General features: G+C 37.9%; 2 protein-coding genes across 3 annotated transcripts in view; both read right to left on the bottom strand.

Annotated features, from left to right (window-relative positions):
- Positions 1 to 593: 593 nt before the first annotated feature.
- Positions 594 to 3,659, bottom strand: LOC122651781 (F-box/kelch-repeat protein At5g60570-like). 2 transcript variants are annotated; one of them, XM_043845312.1, is made up of 3 exons: positions 3,553 to 3,652; positions 3,230 to 3,473; positions 594 to 2,365 (listed from the first exon to the last, which is right to left on the bottom strand). In XM_043845312.1, the coding sequence occupies exon 3, from the start codon at positions 2,355 to 2,357 to the stop codon at positions 1,011 to 1,013; it is 1,347 nt and encodes a 448-aa protein (XP_043701247.1). In that variant the 5' UTR covers positions 2,358 to 2,365; positions 3,230 to 3,473; positions 3,553 to 3,652; the 3' UTR covers positions 594 to 1,010. The 2 variants fall into 2 exon arrangements, with proteins under 2 accessions (XP_043701247.1, XP_043701248.1); XM_043845313.1 differs by having other exon boundaries at positions 594 to 2,346; positions 3,230 to 3,659.
- A 7,987-nt stretch (positions 3,660 to 11,646) lies between these two features.
- LOC122650489 (J protein JJJ2-like) overlaps positions 11,647 to 24,069 on the bottom strand; it is a 39,880-nt gene continuing 27,457 nt past the window's right edge. Inside the window, exons 6-10 of the mRNA XM_043843900.1 lie at positions 13,720 to 13,773; positions 13,214 to 13,262; positions 12,434 to 12,528; positions 12,224 to 12,339; positions 11,647 to 12,132 (exon numbers count right to left, since the gene is read on the bottom strand). Of these exons, the coding sequence (XP_043699835.1) occupies positions 11,790 to 12,132; positions 12,224 to 12,339; positions 12,434 to 12,528; positions 13,214 to 13,262; positions 13,720 to 13,773 (657 nt within the window). The 3' untranslated portion in view covers positions 11,647 to 11,789. The remainder of the gene's footprint in view (positions 12,133 to 12,223; positions 12,340 to 12,433; positions 12,529 to 13,213; positions 13,263 to 13,719; positions 13,774 to 24,069) is intronic.

Below are 24,069 nucleotides of genomic sequence, written 5' to 3'. Positions count from 1 at the left end.
ATAATTTCTTGCTTTCTACTATGCCACTCAAGAAGGATCTCTCCATTAATTTGACATGACATCCTGGTCCTCCTCTATGATTTGCAATCAAGGAAATGCAAAACTACTGGTCAGATAGGACATACTCGGCAAATCGTCCCATTATAGCAGGATATTCAGATTACACACAACTATACAACTTGACACACCCTAACTAACATTTACCATCTAAAAAGATTTTCCTATTCAGGAAATGGAATTTCCTCCACTAATCTCAATGAAGAACATTGCTTGTCAGAATGACTACTTAAATCCTAAACCTTACTTGTACAAGAGTCTCTTTCCTTTTTAATTTCAGTTTTGGGATCTGATCTATTGTCACTCATTTGAAGCATCAAAGGATGCAATCTCTGTGACCAAAGCAGTATATGCGTTTGTGACAAATGAAATACTACCACTTCCAAAATATCCATATAAGAAATGACATATTACTAATTTTAAAATATCATCAAATCCAGTTTAACAGATTGATATTATAATTTAGCCTCTATCTTGCTTATTAAAATAAAAGGCAGGAAATCAGTGTTTCCAAGAAACTTAAAATGAATGCACAAGACAGGACAATGAAATAAATCCATAAAAATGACAATCATCACATATGGATGAGGATTTCAAAACAGTAACAACTACTACTAGCATGAAAAAACATCATACCACAATCAGACAACCCAAAAACTTCCTCAAGGATATAGACCTTACATGCTTTAACTTAATGAGAAATATGAAAGAAAAGGAAAGAAGCCTCCATGTTAATTTAGTGCCCTACTCTCTGATTAAAAAATATTCATAGAGTCAATGAATGATGGGCACCAGAGAACCAGAAATAAAAACATATAATATCAACATCAAATTTTCGGAGGTAAAAAAAATAAATAACACCCAGACAACATCGAGTTGCCACAGAGAGAAGAAGCATCTGAGTTTCTCGACTAGAGGGTTTAGATCCAACTCAGAAGATAGTGATACAAGCACTAACAACCCATTACTGCACAGTTGTACACAAACCCACCTGCTCGCTCTCTGATGGAAAGCACGTCCCACTGTAGTCCTCCCCCGTTCCCATCCTCTGGACACCAAGAGTGCAGCACAATAACTTCACCATCAGTCCCTCTACGTCCACCAACCAAAAGCAACTTGCCACCACATGCTTTGAATGCTAAACCCCAACCATTGTTAGAGTCAGCCCTAACTGGCAACCTCTTAACAACATTCCATGTATTATTGGTTTTATCATATTTCTTCACCTCATTTGTAGTTAGATCAGCAGCATAAAGCTGATTATTAACAACCGCCACCAGAGGAGGAGACTGCATAGGTCCACTCCAACCAGGGATCATGTCATTTATCCTCCTCCATGTCCTCGTCTCCATATTATACTCTTCTCCACAAGTTAAACGATCAGATTGGCTAGAAATGCCTCCAATAACATAGAATTTTCCATCCATAAAGAAGCCTGAACAAAGTTTACGAGGCAAGTTCATATCTGGCAAACTTTCCCAAGCACCCAGTTCGCAATTGTAAAGCTCAGCAGATTTCAAAATACAGCCACTCTTGTCACTTCCTCCAGCAACAATAGCAATTTCTGCAGAGCTACTTGAACCAAACAAACAACGGGGTAGGTTCATTAAGGGGCATCTAGACCATTGTTGATTAAGCAAACTGTACATCCAAATTGCAAATCCTGATAATTCCCGACCAAAGACGAGCAGCTCAGTTCCTACAGCAAGAGATTCCTTGTCTGCATACGTGAAGCAATCATCACATGGCATTCTAGGTAATCTCATCCACCTATGCCTTGCAGGATCAAAAGCTTCCCAAGGCATATTACTACAAGCTAGATAAACCCACTGTTCAATGACACCCATCTGCCGCCTCAATTTGTAAAGAACCCCAGTTGCAATCAATGCATTAAGCTTTTTATTTACACATGCAAGATTTGGGTAATCTGATCTACTTGCCCAAGTAAGAACATCCATTGCCATGTCATCATACAGACCAGGTATGAGACTATCACCTGATGACTGACCAATGGAATCTCCACCAGATCGGGTAGAAACTGTAGGCTTCTTTTTCTTTAAGCATACGAAATCCAGACCACCTGGATAGACATACTTGTCGAATATATCTTCCCCAATATCCATCAAGTTTTTCAACATACAAGCTATTAGCAATCTATTTTTCAGGAAAGATCTGGAGTTTGGATTGAAGGAACTAGAAAGCTCTGAAATTACACATCCTTGTGCACCGACCATGGCTGGTGATTTGCAAATAGGTGTCTCCTTTCTCTTCTGCTCCTCGAGGGTATATCTACAAACCATCGATAATTCTGTAATAAATATGAAAAAGAAAAATTTAAAAGACAACAAAAAATCCATACAACAATAAGAAGTTGTCAAAGGTAGTAAGAACCGAGCCCAGGCATCAGCTAAAATTTATGGGTTAGTAAATCCAAATATTTAAAACTTCAAAATAAATAAAGGAGTTCCCATATGCATCAAGCAAGGAGAAACGGAATATGTAAATATTGCCCTATTAACTGAACAAAGGGCTTCCACATTTGGAAGGGGAGGGGAAAACTGTGGTGACTTCAAACAAAATAAACAGAAGACAACCATGGACCAGAATTAAAATATTTTTACATTGTCATATCACATATGTATTAACTAAAATATTTCACTTTTCAACAAGAAAAAAGTATATATTGATAACTGATAAAATTGTTTAAAAAACTATTAATACTTTCTCTCTTTGGCAGTGGTAAGTTAAGAAAACCAATTGATCATGGAATTAAGCACAGAACTATAGACTCTCCTCTAGGGGAATTTTGTTTTTTCTTGGGAACTAAGACAGACCAATTCCAGCAGAGCAAGAGATGTGTCAAAACAAAGATTATGGAGAAATCTAACTTATAGTTAGCAGAGGGGCAAAAACTGATTAGAAACAGAAAAGGAATGGCATGAATAGATCCGTTACAGACACTATCAGAACAAAAGCTCACACTATCAAGGCTTAAAACTATTCCCCCCATTGCAGCAGAACAAAACTTGCTACCCAATAACAAACAACATAATCTGAACATGGAACTGAAGGAAATTCACAATATGAACATGAACTGAATTTCGCAATTTTATCTATCTCAATTGCTACATTTTCAAGTCAAGTTGTATTAAGAAAGTCGAAGTAGAAATACCTGAAGAAAATGAAACGGATAAATAACTTGGATATGTATGCAGGAATATCTCAACAGAAAATCCCCTTCAACCGTCGATTGGAAGCCAGCAGTCTAATGGAGACATGTTAAGCACTTGTATAAATTCCAATGCAGCATTCCCCTGCCGCCGAAACAGATCTTTCAAACTCCAAAAAAAAAAAAACGCTCTAGAGCTCAAACTTCATAAACCACCACGATCTCTCAAATTTCAACTTGAAACTTGCTGAAAGCCAGAAAGTCGCCAGTGAGCGGATTCAGACCAAGACCCAACTGTTACAGAGTAAAGGAAGAAACTTTCATACCCAAAAAAGCCTATAACACCGAAAACAAAGTAATCCGAAATCAATAGAAACTCTCAAGTCCAATCAAACAATCAAATCCAACATCCATAATTCAAAAGATCAAACACCAAAACGAACACAGTTTCATTTCACTCTCCACAACCTCACCTTCACAGGCTTGAAGAAACACAAAAAAATTTAGAGAAACCGAATCCACGGCGGTAGATCAATGCAATCTATGTATAGCAGTCCGCCGGAAACCGATAGTAAATGGAGATTTCCGGCGGCTTCGTTCAACTCCACAGCCTCACCGGATCTAATCTCTTCTACAGTTTCTTTCACTTCAAGAGCTTCTCCTTCTTTCTCTCACTCTCTCTCCCGTTTTTTCTTCACCATTTTAACGAGTGGTTTCTTGGACTTTTGCTTTTACTGCACAGTCAAAATGGGAAAAAGAATGAAAAGGGACCAATCGTGGAAAACTGTGAAGCAAAAAAGCGTTTAAACGGTCTCCATTTTCCCACGTGACGGTAGATCCCATCTTTCTCCAATAATAAACGCTTATCTTCATCTGTCGTTGTGGATAAGCATCTCCGTTTTTTAATGGTTTTCAGGGGAAATACGATCCTCCTTCTCAGCCCACACGTTCCTCATGTTCCACATATATCCGATGAGGTTTAAATAAGATTAAGATCTTCTAGTTCCCACTCGATTACAATCTTTGATACTCGTGTAAAAGATTCCCATCAGACGGTGGTGTGTAAAGAGATTCAACAGGAATCTGTGGGCCCGGAGTTTACCTTGCTTCTTCCGTCGCCACCAAGTGGCAAGTACCAAAGCCCGCCGTTAATAGCGAAGCCGTGAAAAATGAAAATGGCCTCGCTATCTTTCTTAAATTACAAAACTATCCTCTTATCACATTCATCCAATGATACATAGAGTTAGATCAAATCCAAATCACAATAATCTCATAATCCAACGGCTAACGAAGCGCTGACAGATGAAAATACCCTTCTACCTTCTATAAATTACAGACGTACCTTTATTTTAAGCGTTTGATTGGCTTGGCCCATTCATATTTCCCCGCATAAAATTTTATTGACGATTTTAACCCTTGCATGGACCGTTCAACTCATTAAGTGAGGCTGACGTCAGCGAAAAGACACGAGTCGTCTCTCGGCTCTTCAGTTTCTTCCAGGAAGTCATTGATTCGAAGCGGTTTTTGGACGCAAAGTATTATTGGAAGTTCTAAATGGAGACTACGGAGTGTGTTGAGATTTTAAGCTGTTTTTTTATTTTTTATTTTTATTGTTTTAATTTTTTTATTTGGCACGAAATAAATAGAATAAAAAAAATAAAGGGGAAAGCTGGTTGTAACCACTAAAACAGAATTTCTTTACCCAAAAAAAAAAAAAAAAAGGGAAAAAGTAAAAATAGAATTTAGCTCATCTCCGGGAAGCGTGCACCCAGGGTGCTGTTAGGAGGGCATCCAATGATTGAACTGTATTGCACACATTTCAATGCATGCTTAGGGATGTGTGCGGCACAATCCAACGGCTGACAACACCCTAGGCGTTCCCCGCTCCCTGGAGACAATCCTGATCTGTTACAACAGATGTTCTAACCATTTTTTTTTTTACCAATACCCACAAAAAAGAATACAATGCTTTAAAATAGGACAATTTTATAATTAGACTTGAAAGTTTGAGACCACTCATCAAAATGCAGATTTCATTCAAAAATCTAAATAAGGTCAGTTATGTAATTTCTAGTTAACAATCCTCTCCTTCATTTTTCATTTAAACATGAAGATACTCTGTATATGTGAACTCCTCTTTAAACAAGACAGCCAAAAGTATCCATTAAAATAAAAAAGAAAACCAAAAGTGTATATTATTGGTTTGTTCATAAAAATGGGGCTATAAATATTTTTTTTTTGTTATTTGAAGTATTCCTAAAATTGTGAGTCAACAATATTTATTCATTTTTAGGATCTAATGGGTCATATAATAAATGCATTAATTTTTTATAAGTTTGTCAATTCTTAGCACTAAAAAAAACACATTTATGCTAAGAAATGACTACTGAAAAGATTGCTCTCCGTTGCAATGGAAACTATTACACCTTAGGAGTTTCATAAACTAATCTACCACATTTCAATAAAATTCATGCTTTTATTTTTATCGGTCAAAGGGATAGAATTTTTTTGATGAACCCCATAGGATGATCTAAAAGACTGGCCTAACACTACACTTACAAACAATGAGAATTTTCTAACATACAAAAAGATCAAGAAAAAGATAATAAGATATGCCCTTGAATTATTGAATATTAGAATTAATTTTTTAACCCCAAACCCCCCCAAAAAAAAAAAAAATAGTGATCGAATCATCATACAATCTTATAGAATTAAAATTACAGTTGAAATCGTTCATAAATACAATGATGTTTTGTTCCAAGAACAGTCAAACACTATTTTACTCAAATTACAATGAGTTGCATCCAAGTTTCAAGGTCTTAAACATTTTGGGTTTTATCACACATGCACATCACAAAAATTCCTAAAAAAAAAAAATGCTCGAGAGTTATTGAATATTATAGATTGATTGTTAGTTTGTTATACTAAGTATTAATGTAGAATTCAAATCAATCTTAAGCGGTGGGTGGTCCCCATGGTTGGCGTCGTGGTCGGCCTAACACCGTTTACTAATTTACGAGGATGCATCTAAGGTCCAAGGTCCTAATGCGCACACAAAACCCCAAAAAGATATACTCTAAGATATTGAAAAGTAGAGAAAATGACATAATGTCTTAGCTCAGCTAGTAACATCAGCCCTTACGTCAACACCGATTTAATTATATTATAAATATTTAATTTTCTTAGCTAATTGGGTTTTTATGACTTTTTGTTTTGTTTATGACATTTCAAACGATTCATTTTATAACTAGAGCCATGTTTAGATTTTTCATTTAAACAAAAAAAAAAAAAAAAAAAACTTTGTTTTGCCAAAACTTTAGACAAGGGTATCGACCTTTGTGTCTCCCTTTGCTTCATATATGGGTCCACCCTAGAAATCCTTCCTAAGTGGGATATGCAATAAAACATCCACTCTTAATAAGTGTTCCAAAATAATTAACTCAAATTTGATATTCTTATTAATTAGTTAAAGGGTAACACATGGGACCACCCTTAAATCATGCATTAGATTCTTATAAGATGTGGATGGAATTCAATTTTGAGTCGATATGGTTTTAGTGGAAGACAAAGGCGTAGTGGTATATATAGGACCTTAAGCTTAAAATTTGTGATTCTCTTAATAAAAACTATTCTCTATCTTTATGTTAAAGTGAAACTCACATGTATTGTGTTAAAATAAATAAAAAACTTGAAAAAGATGTGCATCCATTCTCAAGAAATCATTCCATCCGTACTTACTAAAAAAATTTTAACAACAAAGTTTCTAAATATATTAATTTGACATAGGTTATTAAGGTACCTTTTCTAATTTAATTATTCACCAAATGAACAATCTCTATCGTTAAATATCCTAGTCTGAGTCAGCCCCGTACACCATTGATTTTGAACTTTTTGCATAGAAATGATGACCGTTAAATTTCAAGTTTTTTTAGCTTCACACGTAAGGAGGTTCTTGGGTTGTTTCCAATTTAGAATTGGGGTGATAAGCTTGTTCATATATTATATTTTGAGAACACTAGGGGAATGACTCTTTCCAGTCTTGTCTTTTTTTGCTATGTCTAACTGTCCGAGCCAAGCATTCTATTTTGGTGCATATGCAACAACAAAAACAAAAACAAAAACAAAAACAAAAAAAAAAAACCTTTTTTTGAGTATCACCTTACTTTGTCACATAGTTTTTGGAATTATCCTAATTCCTTAACGAACTACGAATTAGTTCCATCGAATTGATTCTCTAATCATAGTAAATTAATTCACGAAATGTTGTAAATTAAGTGAACCCAATACACTTCCATAATTAAGATTTACTATATATATGTCCCAATCATGAATGAGACTAATAAAACATTATATTCATGAATAATATAGAGATCATGTTCATTAACGCATTTGATAAGAAAGACATTCATTAAACAAACAACAAAAGCTATCAATTGAGCATCTCAAATCCATCAACCAAATAAGAAAGAATCAATCCAATGGAAATCCTTTTCAAGTAGCAAACAAACACAATGGCCACAGTACGAGCAGCCTCCATCAGATGTCTCTAAGAAAAAAAACCAAAACAACTAAGTATAGAAAAAGAGCACAAGCATCTAGTACATATAAAAAACAAAGTTAACTTTGTCTGATCGAGCACTTCTTCAAAACACTAACCCTGTAAACTTAGCTTGAGAGATCCCCTTAAAGTTTCAATGTAATGAATTAAGTGAGCAACTATGCCTTGGAGCCAGCTAAAACAGGATTAAAAATAGTTCTTTCCTACTAAGTTATTTAAATTAGGAGTTTGGTTTGCCTTAAGAGTATTACTAAGGTCACACTCTCTGCTTTTTACTGCTTTTCTTCTGTTATTCTTAATGGCAAAATTCTCAAAAGATCTATCAAAAAAAATTCTTACGAAGAATGGTCTTACTATGGAACACTCCATTTAAAGCAATTGTTGGATGTTTTTGTAGGAATGGGGATTAATTTGGTTACTTGGTAAGACATAAATGTTACGAAAACAACGCCTAGAATGACGATTTGCAGAAGAAAAACGAAAATAGAAAAGAACAAACAACGCATAACACAGAGATTTTACGTGGTTCACTTTCAATTTGGAAGCTACATCCACGGCTGAGCAGTAGAACGGATTTCACTATGTCTCTAAAGTATTACAAAACCCTCATGTTTCACTCTCAAAGAGATAAGAACAATAAATAAGAAAATCCTAACCTAGAAAGTACACAAATGCCTCCAACCCAAAAATGCCCAAAAACTTGGGCCGGACCGTAACATACCACTTGGCTCAAAAATACCCCATCAGTTTTTGGCATTTCGAGATCATTTCGAGGCCGAAACGGCCCTCCGAAGGTCTCAATCGCACTTTCTGGACCAAATCAGGCTTCACCAACAACAATAAATATTTTGCTAGTTTTGACCCAAAATTTTTGCCAATTTTGAAATATTTGGACAGAATTTTAATATAGTACCTATGGCTGGATAGAAAGAAATGCATATATGAACTGCAAAACTTACTCCAATCTGGTTATATTGATAATGATACCTATGGTGAAGATATTCCAATGGATGAATAATTTATTCTCAATGGTAGATTGACCTAATTACTGGAATTGCAAATTTTGATAAGAATGTAATGTTTAAAAAAAAAAAAAAAAAGGATCATTTTAGGTGTCACTATGCCTAGTGAAGTATCACTTCACTATTTGCCACTTGACAGTATATAGGTTAATCCATGTGATAGAGGACCCCACATACATCTCAATGGCCAAATTTTAGTCCAAAGTAAGCAAGGAAAGTTGTTCAAACTCTAATTCAAAATTTTGATAAAATTACTAAAATACCATAAAATGGAGATGAATATAAAATACAAAATGGCATCTTTTGTAATTTTAACTACTTTCTCTATTCATTTTAAGCTGAAATTGTACCAATGTGAAGCTTGTCTGATCCTCTATCACATGGACTAATCTATGTACTGCCATATGGCAAATAGTAAAGCATTATACTTACGGGAAAGAAAACCCCAAATGAATTTATAAAAAAAAAAAAGGAATAGGAATGCAAGTACATCTTGTATCATATAACATTGATATGGAACATAAAGAAATTGAATACATAGCCATTATAGAGTTATCCTATCTTTTGGATGGTATAGATAGGTCCTGTCATCTCTCCACTAGCTAAGGTGGGATCCATTTATTATTATTATTATTTATCTTTTTCTCAAAAATTCATATTTGTAATAAACAAAAAAACAGAAATGGGTGGCAGTCATTGTGAAAGGTGTACCAGATGAGGTGTAAATAAATAGATAAGTCGGCTTAATGGATGCAGCATATCACTTACTCTATTTCAATCAATTTTTTGTTTGTTTTTTATTACATCTGTTTAGCCTAAATGAGCCTAAGCAATGATTATTTGATTCTTTTTGTCCACCAATAGAGTAATTGAACATGTTTGATCTCATTGACCTGTAGAGAGATTTTGGCTTCTAACAACACAACACACCACATGCCTAATGTTTGTAACATTAGTATGGGTGTGTTGATGGCCCCACCAAAACACTTTGCATACACAAAAGATTAGTATATTGATAATTTCTGACCACATGATCTATGCATTATTGAAATTAATTTTTCATCTCTTTAATCTTTTAAGAGTTATTAAAAAGAGTAAGATGATATATCTTGATAGGTGACATATTTCAGTCTAATTTGATTTTTTTTGTAGTGGCATAATTTGTCCGGACTGTAATGGTTGAAATATCAATAAAAGGGCAAGATAGTTTAACAACTTAAAGTATTAAGAAAATATCCTAAAAATAAAAACTGGGCAATATGGTTGAGTTTGATTACCAAATTTGATATATGACTAGTCCAGAGCCTCCTCCTCTTATATTACTATAGTTCAACTTGGCCACACAATTGCTTCCAATGGCATAAAATAAGGAATTTATTTCATTACAAAGTGAACATAATGTTAGTGAAAAGAAATTTTATTATTAGAGAACTAGTTCTTAGATGTAGGAGTTATTTAGGTCTACACGTAAACAACTAATCCCACGTCAGATGTGAATAACCCAATGTGAAGACATGAAAGGACTTGGGCATGATAATGAAAATGGTGGAAATAATTGATGGATTTCATATCATGTTACATCATTTTATTCCCCTTTCCATTCAAATTCTTGTTAACTAATAATTGCTTAAGGACTTTTCAAGGCTATTGAAATCCTAGTAATGGTTCAGTATCAATATACATCATCCCTAAGAGGACCAAAGAAAGAGCAAAACATCACATAGTTGAATACTCTGCAGTAGGAGTCACCGATTTACAACCAACTACATTTAAGTATGGACGCAGATCTTCTACGGCGCGCTGCCTTGTCCTACCTATGCTGCATAGACACAGGGCCACGTGCAATGACCACCTTACCCCCACTCGGGTAGGGTTAAGGCGGTCAATGCGTGCCGCCTTGTGTCTGTGCAGCATGGCGAGACAGGCAGCACACGCCGTAAAAGATCTAAATCCATTTAAGAATAGCATTAGCAACTCCAACAATTACATTGAATTCCCGATATCCGTTGATTGTGTTTGTATTTCATGGAAGAGAAGAGGATCGAATATTTTGTGAATACCCGAAAATTCTGCAATTAATTTGGATTTAGAGTTAAATAATTGCTCTATAATCTAGACCAAACTTGATTAGGTGGCCGAAACAAGCCACCTTGACCTCTGGTTTGATGTCAGGTTTTATGAAAAATGAATGTGTCCCTTTTCCGGTTTGGAACATCAAAACCGGGTGAATCACTTAGCTTTCATTTGATTTCTAAAATGTTCTATCTTCCAAGTGTTTGTTCCTATTGTTTAACAGGAGCAGAATCAGTTTCATGTTCATTGATGGAATGCCCTATATAGCCTTTTTAAATATGATACTCCTTGCTGGGTGGATTGAAATGGAGTTGGTGTCAGGGCTCGGTGATGCTTGCCTTTTATTTTTTTATTTTTATCAGTTACTGATTAGTTGGAGATTCCATATATTTACTAGAAGATGCAAAAGGATTTGATTACTCATTCTGTTTCTGGGTTCAATGCTGAACCTGCCTACAAGTTGCTGCTAAAGCCGAGAACTTTCGTGCTTCAGCTTATGAAGAAATTTCTGGTTCTCTTCTATAAGCATCAAAAGACTAATACTTCTGATGCCTTAATGGAATTAAAAGGTTGAGACATTTGACTGAAAACCATAATAACCTCAGATCAAATGATTTTCATCTTAGAAAAGTGATTTTACTTCAGTCCAAATCTAGATGATAAAATCTCTAGCATAGACCAAAACCCAATTGCAGAACCACCCTGGTTCACGAATTTGAAATGAATTTCAAAGAATCCAATACACTGGATGGCTGAATTCATATGAGACAACTTTTCTTCTCGTTAACTTTTCATTCTCTTGGTGCTGAACTCGAGCATCCTACTTCCTTTTGATTTTCATCACAAACAACTTGAACTCATGTGATATATACATTTTAAGTTCAACCTACAAGACAACCTGCCACATAACCTAAAGGAAAGTTCTTTGTACGGTTCCTGATGAAAACCGGGAAGACAAATCCTGCATCATGCTTTCTGAATCTGAATTAACCTTTTGTCTACCAGCTGTTAGATCATTCTCACGATACCAGGGCTTCCATGGGTGCTTTCCCACCCAATCTTCTTTATCCATTTGCTGCTTGATCTTTTTCCTGGAACGACTACTGGCTGCCTCTTCTTGGTGCTTCTGTACCAGTGACTTTGAGCGTTTGGACTGATTGTATTTGTCCACCAAGTCTGCATTCGAACTTTTCCTTTTCTTTTCCTCTTCATTTGATGCGAGTGCAGCAGCCTTATTATAAGCCTCTAAGTAACTGAAAAGTATGAAATTGTGTTATCCAATCGTTCTAACAGTGAGAAGTGACGCATTATGCAACACAACATGCTTTTTTAGATATATCATACTTCATTTTTGCTTGCTGGGCCTCGTCCGTTGGAGTATCGGTCCAAACACTGGTATCACCACGTCCTTCTTTAAAAGTCTTACTAAAAAATGATGTTGAGTGCATAGTCATACCTGGCTGAGTTAAGAAAATGAAAACCATATAGTTTTTCAGGGGGCCAAGCGAAAGATTAAAACAAAGAAAGGATGTTAACAATATTTGATGAAACTACCTTCCTTTCAGGTGGCAATGTTGTCATCCACTCCTCTCTTTTCTGGGGTAGTTTGGTTACTTCTAGAAGCTCATCATCACCTGGCATCGATATACCTGCAACGATTATAAAGTCTCAACTAAATATCATGACAGCAACTATGTACCATCACAAAGAGCAATAACCTATTTCACAATCTAAGGCTTAAAAAATATATACATATAAAAGGAAAAGCTTGATAGAGCATGAAAGAGAGGAAAAACAAGGGTGTATGAGGGAACTCCCCTCACGGACCCAAGTCTAAGGTTGGTATGTCTGCAACAGCCTTCCCCTTCTTTATTGTTCCTTAGTAGAGATGATCAATGTCTTTAGTTTATTATGCATGTCTCTAAGATCTTGATGGATTTTCTACGCTATTGTAAAGCATGGATGGATTATGCATCAAACCTACGTTTCAATTGAATCATACTGCAACATCACGAGTGAATTACATAAAAAAAATTCACTCCAAATATTCACATTCCACGCACCAGTCTAGCTTTCTTTATGATTACTTGGTCGATTCATTGTAAGGTATCTAATGCAACTGTATGTACCCTGCAATTTCCCCCGTAAAGGGATTCACAATAATGTCCCATCAAGTAAACACTTCAAAATTGTCCTAATACTACAGACCAACATTTATTATTGTTTCTACATGAATGTGCACAGCAGTTTGTAATGAAGCAGCACAGAGACACTATGGAAGAACTTGAAATGGAAACCACCAACTTTAATATCCCTAAGAAACAAATAACTAACCTTGCAATCTTCGCCATTGTGCAGCCTCACGACGTGCTTTTAACTCTGCCTGCAGATGGAAATCAAAGAATATTACAAACAAGACTAGCCTATTGCTTGGGATCATGACAACTGAAAAGCTTTGACAGAGGAAGATGAATGAAGTATTCAATGACCAAAAATACTAAATTCAAAAATATGTATTACAAATGCTGAAGTTATGCCAAATTCATACAACTGAAACAGCTGGATGGCTCAGGTAATATAAATGAAATATGATGAATTAGTTACAAATTTTCTTTAAAAAAAAGTGTGAATATAATCATGAACATAAGAGAAAACAAACAGATGGTTCGGCTCAGTTAGTTAGAGTATGCCGATGTTGAACACAAGGTTAAATGTTCAACAGTGCAAAGAAATACAAATCGACCAAACAATGGAAGGAGAGAACATATTTCCAGTAATGAAAATCAAACCAAAAACTTTTGAAGAGTGAAGATGCATTTTAGTTTAAAGCACAGAAATACCTTGAACGCCTCCTGCTCCTCCTTCAGTCTGATTTTGTCATCAATCACTTTTCGCTACAAGAAACATAACCAAGACCATGGAAATTTCTGATTAGCAGCAATACATGGTAAAAATCAGAGCATGGTCACTCAAGCTTGGAAGAACAAAATGAAACTTAAAAGGGCATATACCCAGTGCACGAGGCTCCAGCCTCTGCGGGGTCTGGGGAGGGTCATAATGTACGCAATCTTACCCCTGTTTTCACACTCAAACCTGTGACCATTTGGTCACAATGGAGCAACCTTTACCTTTGCACCAAGGCCCGCAGGGTCTGGGGAGAGACAAACTTCTGATCATTATATTTTCGAACGAGGCCAGAAAAAATTGAAGGAAAATCCAAACAAAAAAATTAAGCAAATAACATGTGTTGGAATATGTAATCCAGAATACCATGGCGGTATTCTGGTCCTTTTGGGGTAGTTTAAATCTTGTGTCATTAGGTTTAAGTTGCTGCTCTTAAAGAGTCAGCTAGTTAGGGGAAATTATGTCTATTTCAGTCTCTTTGTAACTTTCCCCTCTACTATAAATAGAGTGGCTTACCTATCAATGAATAAGTAATTTCATTCTCTCATTCTCTCTTTCTAACCCACGATTCTGCTAATATGGTATCAGAGCTAAGTCTGATCTAGGTTAGAAAGAAAGGAAAAAATCTCCTTTTTCTTCTTCAATCGACTTCTACCTCCTCTCTCTTTCTCGGTTTCACCTTCTTCTGATTTTCTTCTTCCCATCCTTGTAAGAGGGCAGCACTAATGAGGTAAAACCTAAACCAATGATTTAGTTGCTGCCTTCCTCCAATTTATCTCTTTTTTTACTTTTTTCAGATCGATGGTTGCTTGAACTACCTCTGCGATATTGGAGTTTACCAGGTTTTTTTGAAGATCAGATCTCTACCACTATTGAAGACTGATTGTTCATTGTTGGAGCTTCATCTGCAACCTTAACCAGCATCCATCAACCCCACTTTCACTCCTTTCCAATGGCTAGATCTGGCCAAACCATTAACCTTCTATTTTTGGATCAACCCCTGATTCTCACAATCGCACCATCAGATCAGGTTGGGATTTCTTGCAAGGGTTACTCCCTATACAAGCCCTATTCGACCTGAGTTTGGACCTTTTCTGCTGGCTGGATTAACTTCTACAACAAGGCTTCCTTAACCTTCTAATTTGGTTGCCTGCTAAAACCCTAACAAAACCCTGAATCCAATCGATTTTAGGGGTATAGTTCTCTGTTCCTGCTGATTTTTGAAGAGTGATTCTCCACTATTATAAGCTCCACTCGACCTTAATATTAGCCTCTATTCCAAGTATTTTGAAGACCCCTATGGCCCTACCCCAATCCAATCGATCTCTACTTTTCAGGGTTTTCCAAAACCCTAACACATCGATTTTTGGGTTAGGGATGTTTGCTGTTGCTGTGGTTCTTTGAAGGTGTTTCTACAATCAAGAGGGACAATCTACTTCAACAATTAATCGCTTGAAAAAGTTCTTCTAAGTCTCAAACACAAATAGAGATTGGTTATTCGTATTGGAGATCCATTCAAGCCACAGAGGACAACATCTATTCAAATACATCATCAATTTTTTTGAAGCCCCCTTCCCTACAATCGATCTCAATTTTCAGGGTTTTTTTACAAAACCCTGACTTTAATCGACTGGGAAGGGATGTCCTATCTTGCTGATTTTTTTAAGGGGACTTTTATCAACATCAGAGGAGTAATTGACCCAAGTATCAGCATCATTCATGGAGTATTTTTGAAAAAAATTTGGACCTATTCTTTTACTGGTTCCTATATGGCTGGCTGCTTCAATTACCTATGTATCCGTTGGGTTATTTATCTTATACTTGCTGATTCTATTGAGCTTTACTACATGCCTTGCTGGTTCTATTGAGTGGCTTCTGTAACCATGATTGGTTGACATGTTACTGCTGCCTTTATGAGGACTACTGCTGCCCTGTTCTTGAGACTGAGTATCCTACTATTGGAGATCGAATTTCTTTCATTGTTGAACGAATCTACTACCCTGGAGATCAGTTTATTTGGGATTACAACAGTGTGTTCCATAGTTATTGGTTGCAACTACGAACCTATTCAGTTGTGTGAAGCTTTTCTACTGGTTCAGATCCAGCTTACTTTGGGAGCTTGATCCTAGCATTGTTCCCTAATTCAGATTAGGTCCAAGTTTTTTGTTGAAGCTTCGTACATCAATTCTGCCCGGATATCTTCATCAGTTCTAATCAGCATATGGGAGTTTATAAATTGGAGTTTTGCACACCTGTCCTTCCATGGCTGAAGATTGGAGCCTTTCCTTACTTCAAATCAGATCTGTTTACTTATCAGAGTTGAATATTGGAGTTTGATGTTTCTCCTCTGGAGGAGTTTCCATCTAAGGAGTTTGTTTGATCGTTTGGAGATGGTTGACAATCAATATGTTGCATTGTTTTTCTCCGTGATTCATTATCCCACTGCATTTTTTTCACTTCACCACCTCCCATACGGCTATACCATACCTTTGGCATATACCCATTACCACTTTGAAAGTTTATGGTATTCTCTAAATTGCCATTTCTTTCTTTTCCATCACCCTAAGCACCTTTTGAAAAATTCTGGAATAATATACTTTTGCACTATTTCTTACATCATCTTAGTTATCTGTCCGCGTGTACTACTACACGTGAGGGGGGGATTATGTACAATACACCTGCAACCATTGCAGAAAGCAGAACTTGCAGGAACATTGGTGCAAAATATAGAAGATCAGTCTTCTTCACCATTGCTATTGGGTATCCTTCATTATTGGGTTGAGTTTGCCGTAAGGGGGATATGAAGAGTATTGAAGATGTTTGGTTATTGCCTGCCTATTTGAGGATTGACAGTGCCTTTACAGTGCCTATATGAGGATTTACAGTTGGGTTTATCATTTCCGTTGCCTGATTCATTTGTTTCCGGTGCTTGCTACCCTAGTTGCTTATCTTCAAGATTATCAGTTAGAGATTCATCACTGGACAGCTATAGAAGAATGGTGAAAGCTGCCTTTTTTGGAAGACATTCCAGTCCCAGTTTGCTGATCAAGTCTGCCCAAGTTTTGAAGATCTATTTTTTCAAGTTCTTGAAGGTTTATTTGGGAGCTGCATTCATCTGTCAAGGTGCAACTTTGTTTCTTCCCGTTTTGTTCAAGTTGGGCATTAGTGCTTTGTATGCGCCAACTTGAGGGGGAGTATTAGCATTATTATGGAGTTTTATTTTCTTATTAGTTCAAGTTGGATCCTCCTTCTTTACTTATATGTACAATCCAGCTTGATGGGGAGTGTTGGAATGTGTAATCTAGAATACCGTGGGGGTATTCTGGTCCTTTTGGGGTAGTTTAAATCTTGTGTCATTAGGTTTAAGTTGCTGCTCTTATAGAGTCAGCTAGTTAGGGGTAATTATGCCTATTTCAATCCCTTTGTAACTTTCCCCTCTATTATAAATAGAGGGGTTTACCTATCAATAAGTAATTCCATTCTCTCATTCTCTCTTTCTAACCCACGATTCTGCTAACAACATGATATAGACACTGATCCAAAAATAGGTAAAAGGTTGGCAGGGTGGTCCACCCATTTAAGCTCGACTCAGTGGCTCATCTAATTGTGCCATGTGGAATGATGATGTGACAATTCCGTCCATTGTATATCTTAGGAATGGTCTAGATTGACCATTTGTAAGATCTCAGCCTCAAATTCAATCAATTACTATCCCAAGTAAGGGTGCCAAAACCAAACCGGAACCATTCACCGAAGCTGAACCGTACTGTTTAAACCAAAACAATGAAACCGGTTAATAAATGGTTTGGTTTTGGTTACAAATTTGAGACCATTTAGTTAAACAGTTTAAACCGAACCGAACCGTTTAAAACGATTAATATTTACATAGTAAGTTAAGTTATTCATGGTTAAAATAAACAACTACGGTGGGAAAAAACAAATCCCACTAAAAATTTAAGACACATCAAACATTTTAAATAAAAATTAAAACATATAAACAATTATAACCTTATAATTATTATAAGAAAACATATAACAATAACCAATTCAATTCAATGTTAAGTTTATATTTATTTGAATAAAAAATTAAAACATATAAACAATTATAACCTGAGAAAACATATAACAATAACCAACTTAATTCAATGTTAAGTTCACATCTATTTGAATAAAAAAACTAAAAAAGAAAGAAACCGTTTGAATAAAGAATTAAAACGTTGGTTTTATGGCCTTAGCTCCATTAAGAATCTTTCATCTCAAGTTCTTTGAACTTTCCTCCCTCTGACCCCCTCCCTTGTGTCCGACCATTTTGGGGTGGTGGTGGTCTCCTCCCCCCTCCCTCTCTCTTCCCTCATCCCGGAGGTTTGTCATGGTCCTCCCCCCTCTCTGGTCAGTCAACCTCTCCTCTGGGAGAAGACTTTCCCCTCCACTTTGTGCCTCCCACCACCATCGGGGGTTCTAAAGCTGCCCACTATGAAGCAGACCTGATCCACGAAGCAAAGAAATGGGATAATTGTCTAGTCGAACACTTTATTAGTAGCCCCACCCCCTTTTCCCTTAGTGAAATCATCACCTACAAAGCAATGGAAAAGGAAAACTCATGGTCGTTTTGAATCTTACCTCCTGGATAACGGCTTTTTCATCTTCAAGTTCTCAAACGAAAGAGACAAATGTTGTGTGTAAGAAGGAGGTCCCTGGAATGTTGGTAGAAAACTGATCCTCCTCCAGCAATGGAATTGGTACCTCCAGCTCAACCGTCTTGACCTAAGCTCCCTCCTTGGTCTCCCACTACACTTGAGGTGTGAGGAGGGACTGAGTGTCGTGGGCTCTGTTCTTGGCCAACCTCTCTACTCTGATGGGAGGACCAAACTGCAAGACCGTCTTGCCTTTGCTCGAATCTGTGTGGATGTATCGACAGATACCCCTCTCCCTACCTCCATTCTAGTAGTAGATGATGAAGGATTCTCCTTCACCCAGACAGTTCGTTTTGACTGGATCCCCCCCCCAATGCTCCTTTTTTAAGGTATTTGGCCAATTCCACCGAAAAATGCTCGTCCCACCAACCTACTGCCACCCAAACCCCTGCCACTAAACCATCACCCCAGCCTCCTTCGATGGCTCTATCCCTTAGCTAGTCTCTGCCTCCCTCCCCCCTGGGTAACCTCTCTTTTGGCCTCCAAACAACTATCTTTTCCCTATACCCCCCTTCGCCAGTAGCTAACCCCCTTTTTCGTTAATCCCTCCCCACGTGGCCGTCGTCGGAGCCGTTTGCTCATGAGTCTCTTCCGTCACACTTTTGCGTCTACTTCACCCCGCGGTAACGAGCCCCTTCCTCATCCTCTTGTCCGTTGGTCCTTTACTCTGGTACCAACAGGCATTACCGCTTCCTTGCTTTGGGTACTGTGGTCGACAGCTCTGACCCTGTTGTTACTAACGTCTCTGTCACCGATGCTGCCGCTACTACTTCTGCAATCGATACTATCCATTTTTCGTCTTCTCCCTCCGGTATTGCTGCTTTCTCCTTTGTGGCTCCAGATCTTTCTACTTCTGCTTCTGTTTTCATCCCTCCCTTCTCCCAGCTTCTTTATCCTCCTCTTTGGGAGGCTCACCTCTAATGCCTCTCACTCCTGAGTCGGTTTTCCTCCCTCTTTAAACTACCTCAACCCCATCTCCCAGCCCACTAAAACTCCTCGTCCTCCTTTACCCCCCTCTCGGGTCCACCCCTTTGACCCGTCCTTGCCTTATCCCCCTCCATCTCCCCTTGGGGCAACCCTCTCAGACTCGGGCCCTCTCTCACCCGAGTCCCTTTCATCCTTAACCCCCACCTTTCTTCTTTGCTTGCTAACCTAATCCCTGCCTCTACACCTTCCTTTCCTCCCCCCCCCACCCCCACCCCCACCCCCACCCCCACCGGTCTTTATCCCCTCTCGCGGCATCCCTAGCCCTCTCCTTGCAACCTCAGCCTCTCCCCTCAGAACCTACCTTCGTCGTGGTATCTCGTCAAGTTAGTGCTGCAACACCCTCCCTCTTCTCAATGAATAGTGGTCTTATTTGGAACTCCCGAGCGTTAAACTCCCCCTCAAAACAATTTGATGTCCGTTCCCTCATCAAGTCCCTTTGTACCTCCTTTTGCTGCCTTATTAAGACTAGAATCAAGGAGCAAAATGCCTTGCTCATTGGCTCTGCAATTGCCCCTTCTTGGTCCTCAATTTTTAATTACTCCCACCACCCAAACAGCCGTCGACTAGTTTCTTTGGGACCCCAACATCCTCTAATTCAATCTCCTTGCCTCCTCTCCCCAATTCTTCCATTTCCATATCTCTGATCCCTGCGGTAATCACCCTTTCCTCTTCACTGCCAGTTATGCATCCAATAGCCCCCATGAGGTAATGACAGATTCATGTAGTCTTAGATTCAAATAATCAAACTAGGAACCAAACCAAGATCTTTTCATCAAAGGATAGTTCAGATTAGGGAAAATCTTGATAACAGAAAGTCAAATTCTTAGAATGATCCCAAATTCCATATGAGTTTGCCAAATAGGGACTGGAACAATTGCTAAAAAGCTGAAATTGATCCAATGGTTAGATCAGCTAGGGGGAATCCTAGTACAACTAGGAAAAGAGCAAAACAGTAATTTAACCAGGAAATTCAGAGATAAGAAATTAGGGTTATGTTCAGTAATCGAATATAAATTTAGTCTATAAGAATCAGCAATAACAGATCAGCAGAATAGGTATATTAATTGTCACATCAAAAGACCAATATAACAATAAGAGCAGAATTGGAAATTCACAGCAGGAACAGATCTGCATGTCAGAATTGCAACAAACTGAAATCGAGTTAATGAATTAGGTTCAAGAACATTAGGTCAAAACTTGAGATGATTCTAACAGTTAGATTTGGCTGGGTAGAATTCTCACGAAAATCACCTTGCATGTGACCTTCTAGAAGAGAAGAAGAATAGTAGCAGGTTTTAGGACTCTAATGGATCCATGGTATTAATGGTGGATGGGGAAGGTAGTAAGTGAATTAGGGTTTATGGAATTCAAGTAAAATAGAAGGGGGATGTTAGGGTAAGGTGTAGAGGATTAGGAGAAGAAGGGAAAGACTGAAAATATTAATCAACTTACTGGGTTGAGCAGATCTTCAATGGCAGCTTGAAAAAGACACTTTGAGCGATGGAGAAGGATAGAACCACCTTCAGTCTTAAGGATCCCCCCGGACGTCACGACACAAGGAGTCGTAGGAGATCCACCTACCCTTTCCACCTTGATAAACCCACAAGGATGCAACACTCTCAAGGAGCAATAGCAGCAACAAAGGCAGCAAGCATAAAGGTGAGTTTTTATTAATCAAAATTCGTATTCAATACTTGACCCCCTTACAACCATAAAAGACTCAAAATTAGACTCCTACACAAAAAAGGAAAGGCCTAACCCATTCCTTAACCTACTAGGTAACTTAAACTGACTAGGAAACTGAAATAGACTCAAAATAGAGTCCTAATCCAGCCCAACTAATAAACAACTAAAAGAAAAACTAATAAAATCACTTAAATTGAACCACTGGTTCAAACCAGCTATGGACCGTTTCAATTTAAAACATAAAAAATATGAAAATAAACTAAGTATAGGGTTAATCCTGTATGCAACTCATGTACCCCAACTTTAGGCCCATAAAAGTGGCCCATTACATAGAAAACCCATGGGATCAAAGGCCCAACATGTATACAACCCAAGACTTATTCCTAATAAAAGAAGCCCATTTCGATGATGAATCTGCATCACAGATTAGCCCTTTGGGCCGACCTTCACCGCATTACTCTCCAAGCTGGGCCTCTTCCTTGGGCCATGGGTGGTGATTTCAAAGTCATCCGTTTTGGTCATGAAAAGAATGGGGAGACGGTCTTTTGTATCCTTCTGTTGATGTCTTTAACAATTGCCTGGAAGATACTGGGATAAATGATCTGAGATGGTCCGGTCTTAAATTTTCCTGGCATAATAGGAGGGTTGGTCTTGCTAGAATTGCTTGCAAGCTCGACCGTGTTTTGATAAATGAAATCTGGCTTAGTACCTTCCCCTCCTCTCATCCATTAGCACTCCAGGTATTTCAGACCATTGTCCTACCTCTATTTTCATTCAGCCGTATGTTTCGCTTGCCCCTTAACCCTTCAAATATTTTGACATGTGGACCTCCCACCCCTCCTTCCTAGATACTGTCTCTGAAGCTTGGGCCAAGCCTATTTCCCATAATCCCCTCCCCCCTCTCTTCCTTTGCTCTTAAGCTCTGTAATGTTAAAGAGGCTCTGAAAAGGTGAAATTCCTTTACTTTTGGCAACATTTCCTCCCTTATCTCTGACTGCAAAACCAAATTATCCAATATCCAAACCTGCCTCCAAACTGACATTCATAACACCCTCTTGGCTGTTGAAGAAAATTTTGTTTCCCTTAACATCCATTATGTCTTGTCCAAGGAAGAAAAGGTTGTCCGTCAAAATTCTCATATTAAATTGCTTGAGCTCAAAGATTCCAACACCGCTTATTTCCATCGATCCTTAAAGGCTAGATCCACTATGAACTCCATTATCTCCCTTGAGACTCCTAATGGTCCCCCTCTCACTGTCGTGGAAGACATCAAATACACAGCTGTGAATTATTTTAAGCATCTCTTTTGTCTCCTTATCTCCCCCCCCCCAATTCCATTCCCGATGGCCTTCTCTCTAAAATCATCCCTCCTCTTCTCCCACCAATCCATTCCCTCTGAATCTGAAATCCTATTTGCTACGCTTTCTCACAAGGAAAACTGTACTCCTAGTCCCGATAGATTTAGTATGGGGTTCTTCATTGCTTGTTGGGATATCTTTAAAGTGGATCTTATCAAAGCTCTCCAAAGCTTCTTCCTTTTAACCCTTCCTAGATCCATGGAGTCAACCACACCTTCCTCCGTCTCATCCCCAAAAGAGAGGACGCCTCCAATGATTTAAAGTATCGATATCGGGTATCATATCGGAAAGTTGATTTTTAGAGATGTATCGTATAATATCGGAGATACGTATTGTACGCTACATATACACATAAAAATGGTCAAGAAACACATGGAAATATACATTTGGAGCAGTAAACAATATAAATAAGCAATATATAACATGTATCATGTATAAAACTAAAATGGAGAACAACGTATAACAAGACAGGAGACTCATCAATTTGAGTACAAATCCTTGCAAATGATTAAGTTTGACGCATCAACTAACTTAGCTTTACCTAAATCTATCGATTTATAGCAAAAAATAGGATTGAAAACCATGATATAAAACAAATATCAAACTTTTCTAAAACCTACCTTTTTCTATGAAATCTCCTTTGTCTGATCTCAAAAACAAAATATCATAGCCGGATCAAATGGGCCTTTAATGACCGTATCGAGATGTATTGGTTGGTATCGACCTTATCGGTCTGTCTCGAACCGTATCGGCCGCTACATACCGATACGTATCGTTACTCTCACAGAACCCTTTAACGTAGATATCGGTACATATCATATCGGGCTGTATCGGCCGATACAATATGATACCAATCGAGACATACAATTTTCAAAAAAAGAAAAAGAAAAAGATATGTATCGTATCGGTACCTACCAATACCAATATGTATCGGCGAGTATCGTATCAGCCGATACTTTAAACCATGGTGCCTCCTCTATGCTTGACTTACATCCTATTTCCCTCCGCAATCTTCTCTACAAAATTTTTGCCAAAATCTTGGCAAATCGCCTCAAGCTGGTTATGGATTCCCTAGTTAGTGATAACCAATTTACCTTTGTCCCCGGTCGTTGTATGTTTGATAATATCCTCCATTGCCATGAGATTATGAGAGGTTTTGAAAGAAAACCCACCCTCCCTCTGCTCTCTTGAAGGTTGACATTCATAAGGCCTTTGACTCTTTGCCTTGGGACTTCATTGTCAATATCATGAACAAGATGCTTTTCCTCCCAATTTCATAAACTGGGTCCACTATTGCATTTCTTCCCATCACTTTTCTGTCCTTGTCAATGGTAGTCATGCTGGTTATTCCCTTCCTCTACTGGCATCCGCCAAGGCTGCCCCCTCTCCCCTTATCTCTTCACCTTAGCCCTCGAGGTCTTATCTAGAAGCAACCAGTCCCTCAAGGACCAGCAGCTCATCACCCCCATCCCCACATGTAAAGCCCTAAAACTATCCCACCTTGATTTTGTAGATGACCAAATGCTTCTCTTCAAAGTTGATCCTCTTTCTGTCCAGTCTG

Source organism: Telopea speciosissima, chromosome 2 (assembly GCF_018873765.1).
Source record: "Telopea speciosissima isolate NSW1024214 ecotype Mountain lineage chromosome 2, Tspe_v1, whole genome shotgun sequence".
Taxonomy (NCBI): domain Eukaryota; kingdom Viridiplantae; phylum Streptophyta; class Magnoliopsida; order Proteales; family Proteaceae; genus Telopea; species Telopea speciosissima.
The sequence above is the reverse complement of the archived record's forward strand: the minus strand, read 5'-3'. Positions and strand labels throughout refer to the sequence as shown.

Coding starts and splice junctions, on each gene's coding strand:
- LOC122651781 (XM_043845312.1), bottom strand. CDS start 2,357: ATGGTTTGTAGATATACCCTCGAGGAGCAGAAGAGAAAGGAGACACCT.